Source organism: Cannabis sativa, chromosome 4 (genome assembly GCF_029168945.1).
Source record: "Cannabis sativa cultivar Pink pepper isolate KNU-18-1 chromosome 4, ASM2916894v1, whole genome shotgun sequence".
Lineage (NCBI taxonomy): Eukaryota > Viridiplantae > Streptophyta > Magnoliopsida > Rosales > Cannabaceae > Cannabis > Cannabis sativa.
Window position 1 is genome coordinate 73,544,846 of NC_083604.1, and position 7,574 is coordinate 73,552,419.

Below are 7,574 nucleotides of genomic sequence, written 5' to 3' on the forward strand. Positions count from 1 at the left end.
GAGCTTTGGCTGGGGCTGCTGTTGGAGGGTGGCGATTAGGGTGAAGCTGAACAGAGAAGGAGACCCTCCTTTTATTCTAGTTTTTCTAATAGATATGGTTTTTGAAAGTAAATATATAAAAAATATGGTATAATTTAAACCATATAAAAGTTAAAAATAAAAAAATGCCATATAATGTGGTCAAAGTTAAAATTGCCATATTTAAGTAAAATATTTTCAAAAACCCATATTATATGTAATTTTCACTTCTTTTTTTCATATTTTTAAATTCATGTTCTTTTTTAAAAAAATTCCCCTTCAAAAATATAAAAATGGGCCAAAGTCCAAGAAAGTTTGGGCTGAGTAAGTGAGCATTGGGTTTGTGGAAGAGGCCCACGAGAGACTCGGCCGAAGGGGCCGAAGCCGAACCAAGCAGAGAAAGCGGAGACCCACCAAAAAAAAAAAAACAACAGAGAAAGCGGAGTAAGTTGGGGAAGAAGGAAAATTGTTATTACTAGAATTGAAGAGTAGGAAAATAGAGAGACGAGCCATTTATGGGGGTTTGATTTGAAGAGATAAGATTCCAGGAAGGAAAATCAAGGTCAGTGAGCAGCGAGTATATTCCACAATTTTGTTTTATTGTTTTTTGTTTCTAATCGGATTTTTGTTTGAGCTTCTTCGCATCCAAAAAGAAAAAAGAAAAAAAATGGTGAGTTTGATTTGGTATTTGACGATTGTGTGTGAGAAAGAGGTGTTCTTATTATGTGCAGGGAGCGAGTGTGTGAGATTTAGCGAGCGAGCGAGCGAGAGAGAGAGAGGGTGTGGTTAGAGCGCGAGCGCTGTCTGTCTGTGAGAGCTTTCTGGGTTTTTGAGTGTTAGGGTTTCTCCCTGGTTTTTCTTTGACCATCTTCTCATGGAGCGCAAGCTTGTGGTAAGTTTTTCTGTAAATAATTCCGTAATTTCTCTTGTTGGATATTCAAGTTTGAAAATTTTCGAATTGTTTCTTTTTCGTTATTGTTGTTTGATTTAAAACTGGATTTTAGGTTCTGGGTATTCCGTGGGACGTTGAAACGGATGGATTGAGAGAGTATATGAGAAAGTTTGGAGAATTGGAAGATTGTATTGTCATGAAGGTTAGCTATGTCCCTTATTTTATATTAAAAAAATGGCTTTATCAGTGTGATATTTGATTTTTTTTTTCTTTATGTTCCTAGGAGCGTTCAACTGGTCGTTCTCGTGGATTTGGGTATGTGACATTTGTGTCAGAAGAAGATGCTAAGGTGGGTGATTTTTAAATTTGGACAATTTTTGATAGTTGATTTCAAATTGTTGTATGTGCGGATTTCGGTTAATAGTGCTTGGAATATTCTGTCTTCGTATTTATCACTATAGTCACTTCTTGATTCTATTGGAGAAATTTACCAAACTAACAACATGTGAAATAACAACTTCGAATTTACACAAATTTCGGATGGAAGAACAATCCTGAAGGTCGTTTCGCTTTATTTTGGTTTTGAAAGATTAGTTCCCAATGTTCAGCAAAAAAGAAACATTAGTTCCCTAGTGAAAATATTATATAGTCTACTTTTACATAACACTTTCTCTATTAGTTGATATTTTGTGTCTTGGGTCTACTTTCAGAGTGCTTTATCAGGGGAGCACTTCCTTGGGAGCAGAATGCTTGAGATTAAAGTCGCAACTCCAAAGGTTTTATATAACTCATAATGCTTTAATTTTCGTTTAGAATGCTAAGTATGGACATATGTAGTATTAAAGCGTCTATGAAAGAGGGTTGTTGTGTTTTCTTTTTTCAGGAAGAAATGAGAGCACCTGCAAAAAAAGTGACCAGAATTTTTGTGGCAAGGATTCCACAATCAGTGTCAAAAGCTACTTTTCAGAGGTAATTTGTGTTTCATTTTTTGTAAGCGTTTATATTTTCTCTAATCAATTGATGAACCAGGATGTGGAAGTACATGATATATTGTTTTTTCTTTTTGCAGTCATTTTGAGAAATATGGTGAGATAACTGACTTATACATGCCAAAGGTGCCCTTTCTTTCCTCTCATGTAATTACATTTGGAGAATTAGCTTTAGAAAATGTAATTGAGTAGATGTGTTGATTATGTGTGTACATACAGCTTGATAAAAACATTCCTAACTGACATAGGCTGGTTGTACAATCTTTGTACACCTTTTTCTGTTTGTACTATTCTTTTCAGTAATATTACATGTAGCGGTGCCTTACTGACATAGGCTCATTGGTTGCTTGTAAACTTTCTAAGGCTTGTAATGCTGTGTTTAACTTTTGTAAATGTTGTTCAGGATCAAGGCTCGGCTACACATCGTGGAATTGGGTTTATCACCTTTGCGAATGCAGGTCTGGCCATTCATTTCATGTTTATGGTGAATTTACAGCTTCTGCAATATAGAAAAAAATATCTTGCATTTTGCTGTAATTATATAGTATGAACTTTGTGGTATTTTTATTGCCTATCCTGTTTTTCAATTATTTAAAGTTATTGCATTCAGAAACAGAAGCACGATCATTTTTAATTTCGATTATTAATATTAAGGAAGTATATGTTGATCTTAATTATTGCAGAGTCTGTTGATAATTTGATGGCTGACACTCATGAGTTGGGAGGTTCAACTGTAGTTGTTGATCGAGCAACTCCTAAGGTAGGTCTGGTGATAGAAAGTAATTTTTCAGAACATTTTCTCACTCCTGCTTTTTATATATATAAACAAGAATAATTCTTATATGAAAAACTATTTAATTTAAGAAATATTATGTCATGTTATCAGGAAGATGACTTTAGGCCACCACCAGTAAGCAGAGTACCACAGGGTGGATATGGCGCATATAATGCATATATTTCTGCAGCAACTAGATATGCAGCGCTCGGTGCTCCTACCTTATATGATCATCCGGGACCTATGTATGGAAGTAAGTGCCGCTGCAGCGAATCTGTAATTTATGCTGGTAAAAATGATTCATGAAATCAATTCTTTCTTTGTCCTGTTTGATTAGGAGGTGAATCTACTCGAGGAGTGGGAAAGAAAATCTTTGTTGGTAGGCTACCTCCAGAGGCATCTATTGAAGACCTTCGGCAATACTTTGGAAGATTTGGCCGTATAATGGATGTCTATGTTCCCAGGGTGAGATAGCATGTATCTTCAGTTAGTGTAGAAATAAAACTCTTAATTAGGTAACTAATAAAATATTGTCTAATATTAGGACCCCAAAAGAAGTGGCCACAGAGGTTTTGGTTTTGTAACATTTGCTGAAGATGGTGTCGCAGAACGTGTGGCACGGAGGTCTCATGAGATATGTGGACAACAGGTATGACTTGAATTTATTTGTGCTATATCTGTCTAAATGATGTTTAATTGCTAACTGTTGAGGCCCAACCCATTTGTAGTAGGTTTTCATGACATCCTTCTAAACTATCATTTAATAATTTTTTTTTTCGTTTTGACTGTCATGCCATGACATCTAAATATGTCTCGTCAACAGTGCTTTCGATTCCAAACAGATATATTGAGACTTAATTTTCCCCAATATGGTCCGGGGGATACTGAGTATCTATTTGGATTAGCCAGATTCTTTCCGGTCGCCTAGTGCCAATTTGATTTACTTAGTTTATGGCTTTAGCTCATTGGCCTCTCCTTACTCCATTTCATTGGGAGCGGGCTTTTGGTACATTGTATTTCTATCATTTCTGTGATGCCTAGCAATTTTATATTCTCATCACTAATTAATTCATTATCATTTATATGATAATTGGGACAATCTTTTCAAGAGGACACGTGTGAAATCTGTGTGACCTTGATGATTTTCAAAAGCCTCAAGAACTCTTCCAAGTTTCAGGTTAAACTATGTTCTGTGCTTAGGAATTGTGTTGTTGCTCTACGAAAACAAGAATACTAATCATTTCTATCTGTTACTTGGGTAACATTTTGTTTTTAATTATTATTCTCTCAAGTTAAAGTTCCTTGTCAGTTTAGGATGTTTGTAAGTTTGTTGATTCTTTTATATTTAGGGTTTAGTTTACTCTGTGTCTGTGCTACTTCTAATTGGCTTTGAAATTCTCGCCTCTGAAGTTGCTATGCAATGCCTGTGAGTTGCAACTAAAATGTAGGTTGCTGACCTAACTTGTGTTACTTTTATTTTTGCTTTTACATTTTAGGTTGCAATAGATACGGCCACACCTCTTGACGATGCTGGCCCTAGTGGAAATTACATGATGAACAGTGCAGAAACCTTTGGGGGATATCCCGGTCCAATGCGTGGCGGCTACGGCAGGATGTATGGAAGTCTAGACTTTGATGACGTGAGTGTTATACTATTATGGCTGAGCTTGAGAATTAGTTTTCATTGTGTTCTGTTTGTTACTTTTGAAATGAACTAGTATTGATTTTCAAGGACATGACTAGTCCATCTTATTTATTAAACGGTGTGTTGTTGTTTTGCAGTGGGGTGGTTACGGAATGGGGAGCGGGAGACCGTCCAGAGCAGATTGGAGGTACAGGCCATACTAAAGGATTGTTGGGGATTTTTCTTCAGGCTATATAATAAAGTAATGTCATAGTCAATTTGTTTATTTCCTAAATCGGTATACTGCTATTAGTTCCATGGAGATTTTAGTTGGGGTTGAATGTTGATCGACTTGTGTAAAAGTGCTTTGAAAGCTCTATTTGTGGTCGTGGATAAGATATTTTAGCATGAAAGAAATTTAGTTTTTATTCCAAAGCTTTACAAATCAATCGCTTGTATGATTCATCATTTAGATGTTTACTTATGTATTTAACTGTTGTCTATTCAATCCGACCAGCTCTTTTGCAATGTATAAAAAGCAATGTCGTGGTCTTTATAAATTGCAAAACAAAAGGCTTATTTTTGTTTCAATACAACCATTTGAACTTTGAGGAGCTCCCTAACTCTTAACAAACCCACTATTCTATTTCACCTGTTGCATCAAATCAAATCACATTCAACAAGAAGAATAAAAATAAGCTAGTTCAATCAAACAATAATTCAGCTTCAACCTTCAAGGGGGAAAAACAAAAGTGGAGCTAGGAAGCACGGCAGCTAAAGAAGCGACCTAGTGATCCCACCCTCATCTGTTTTCGTAAGCAGAAGAACTTGCGTGGAGTCTTCAGAACCTCGTGGCTATGGCTATGGCTACGGCTGTGGCTTTCGTCGGCAGACAAGTTGGTTCTCATTTGGTGTGCTCTATACTGTGCTGTTCTCAGCTTGTCTATGATCTTATCCATTGTAGCTGACCTCTTCTTTTCTAGTTTCACCTGAAAATGAAGTGAATGTGATAAGGCTATAGACGAGTACTTGAGTAGAAAATAATAAAAATATGATTTTTAAGCTCGACCTCAAGTTTTCTAATTTCAGCTTCTGCTTTTGCCTTCTGTAAATTCTCCCACGCAATGATTTTGGCTTCCTCTCTTTGCCATCTGCATATCCCCACACACCACATTTATGATGAACTCTTTTTGTATGTTCCAAAAGTGAAAGTACATAAATGAAAATGGAGAATTGAAAAGAGAGAAGAATAATGTACTTTGAGTTGTCCATGGCAGACTCTGAAACATCAAAAGAAGAAGCCGAAACTGGCAAAGCATTTTCAGTGAGGTCATTATTACTATTATTATTAACACCAAGCTTGTCTTTCTTACTGATTCTTATTCCACGTTTCTTTGACCACCGAATCATGGTGGCTCGTTTGTCAACCTCAACATCTTTGACTTCTAATTTACCAGAATGAGAACGAGAACGAGAGTGAGAGTGATCCTCACTTTGTTGCTCCATTATAGAAAGTAGAGCTGGTGGAGAGGAACTAAGCGACAACCTCCCAACCTCCATAGATGAACGACCACTCTCCTTATTAGGAGGAGGAGGAGGACTCATTTGGTTCGCCATTTCTCGTTTCGAAACGTCCCTAGAAACCAAGGCTTCCTCCCCATCTTTCTATCAAAAAAGGAAAAAAAAAATCAGATCAAAATCAAATTTTGCCGAGACCCTTTTGAGCCAATATGAAAAACAAGACAAAGATTGTACCTTTGGAGATGGGTTTGAATTAGAATTATTAGTACTGTTCTCTCCTAATTCTGGCCAAAGGGGAACACTTTCCAATCTAGAGGCCTGTCCCTGTCCCTGTCCTAATCCTACACCAACACCACCACTGAACACACTTTCTGCTCCCAAAACACCAGTAGAAAAAGGCGAACTACCCGCCGCCGCGGCCGCAGTCGCAAAGCTCCTCAAACTGCCTCCACCGCGGCCTTCCAACACTGCAGCCGGAGAATGGTTTGAGTAGTACGAAGTTGCAGGGTGAACAATTGGGCCACTTTTAGACTTTGGCCTCTTCTGATAATAATAATTGTTGTTATTATTATTACTATTATGATTCAAGCAATTGTGACTACTGCTACTACTAGTCACCCCCCCTTGTCCAAAAACAGGGCTACAAATCCACCTCTCTGCATCTTCCCATTTAGAGGGAAGTGTTCTTCCACTGTTGAAACTCATTAAAGCAGCAGTTGATGACGATGAACCAATCTGCAAACCACCTCCGATTGGAGGTAATCTCTCTGAGGCCCAACCCTTTTGACAATTTCCTGTATTTCCACGGTATTGTGGAGCTCCTGGGCTTGGATATGTACCTAGATCATGGGAAACAGAGCGTTTTTTCATGCCTTTTTATTATGTTTGTATCTTCTTCTCTCTTCTAAATAACTCCACCACTTCAAGTAGTTTTTTTTTTCCCTTGAGGTGTTAATAATAAAAATATATATAAATATATTTATATATAAATAAGTATATCTTTGTACTACTAGTACCACGTGTATATTAATTATTATTTCACTTTCAGTGTCAAAATCTGTTCTTGGAAGCTTATTTCACTCGTTTTCCCCTCTCTTAATCTTATATATATACAGCTGTAATTTTGTTAGAATTTGGTCTAGCCAAATATATAGAATATATATGTATACGTATATAGTTATATAAGTTTAAGTATGTCACTTTGATTGAATTGGACCACTCAGAAGGATCATTAAGGTGTTTTAGCTTAGTTGTGCTTGCTGCCAAATTTTAAATATCAAACAGAAGATTTTTTTTGGAACTTAATGAAGAAGACAAATTATAAACCATTTTACCTTTCAACCATATTTGTTTCTACATAATTTTCTGTTCCTATTAACTGTTTGTACTTTGTTATTATTTAATTACTGTTATTTTCATCAACAAAAAAGTAAATAAATAGAAATAATTTAGATAAATGAATATAAAAAATGTGGCTTGGATTAGTCAAGGGTTCAGACTTCAGAGTTCAGTGTTCAGACCTTTTAATTCGTACAGCTCAATATTTGGCTTAGGTTATCCCAAATCAATGTTTTGCTTTTTTTTAACCTTTGAACGGTAGAAAAATACTTTTTTTTTTCACTGATCACAAAATAGTGATAATGGTAGATAGTATAGTAGATATATTAACAGAGTGGAGTTATGCGACAGTTATGGTACACGTGCACACATGCATATACAATAAACTAGGTGTACTTCTTTCTTCTTTTTGGGTGG

At 36.3% G+C, this 7,574-nt stretch overlaps 2 protein-coding genes across 3 annotated transcripts; one reads left to right on the forward strand and one right to left on the reverse strand.

The window, feature by feature from the left end:
* Window positions 1-335: 335 nt before the first annotated feature.
* LOC115712495 (uncharacterized) lies at window positions 336-4,747 on the forward strand. The gene is made up of 14 exons (XM_030640778.2): window positions 336-580; window positions 750-910; window positions 1,023-1,112; window positions 1,194-1,259; window positions 1,621-1,686; window positions 1,794-1,879; window positions 1,980-2,025; window positions 2,303-2,357; window positions 2,583-2,659; window positions 2,786-2,927; window positions 3,012-3,139; window positions 3,219-3,323; window positions 4,171-4,314; window positions 4,457-4,747. Exons 2-14 carry the CDS (start codon window positions 893-895, stop codon window positions 4,520-4,522), a joined length of 1,089 nt encoding a protein of 362 aa, XP_030496638.1. The 5' UTR covers window positions 336-580; window positions 750-892; the 3' UTR covers window positions 4,523-4,747.
* Window positions 4,699-6,820, reverse strand: LOC115712494 (uncharacterized). 2 transcript variants are annotated; one of them, XM_030640777.2, is made up of 5 exons: window positions 6,054-6,782; window positions 5,557-5,963; window positions 5,368-5,449; window positions 5,030-5,287; window positions 4,699-4,950 (listed from the first exon to the last, which is right to left on the reverse strand). In XM_030640777.2, the coding sequence occupies exons 1-4, from the start codon at window positions 6,687-6,689 to the stop codon at window positions 5,057-5,059; spliced, it is 1,356 nt and encodes a 451-aa protein (XP_030496637.2). In that variant the 5' UTR covers window positions 6,690-6,782; the 3' UTR covers window positions 4,699-4,950; window positions 5,030-5,056. The 2 variants fall into 2 exon arrangements, with proteins under 2 accessions (XP_030496637.2, XP_030496636.2); XM_030640776.2 differs by having other exon boundaries at window positions 4,699-5,287; window positions 6,054-6,820.
* Window positions 6,821-7,574: the final 754 nt, after the last annotated feature.

Coding starts and splice junctions, on each gene's coding strand:
- LOC115712494 (XM_030640776.2), bottom strand. CDS start 6,689: ATGAAAAAACGCTCTGTTTCCCATGATCTAGGTACATATCCAAGCCCA. Junction 5,964..6,053: donor ATTCAAACCCATCTCCAAAG/GTACAATCTTTG, acceptor CTTTTTTGATAG/AAAGATGGGGAGGAAGCCTT. Junction 5,450..5,556: donor TCTGCCATGGACAACTCAAA/GTACATTATTCT, acceptor GGGGATATGCAG/ATGGCAAAGAGAGGAAGCCA.
- LOC115712495 (XM_030640778.2), top strand. Junction 2,660..2,785: donor TTGATCGAGCAACTCCTAAG/GTAGGTCTGGTG, acceptor TCATGTTATCAG/GAAGATGACTTTAGGCCACC. Junction 4,315..4,456: donor GAAGTCTAGACTTTGATGAC/GTGAGTGTTATA, acceptor GTTGTTTTGCAG/TGGGGTGGTTACGGAATGGG.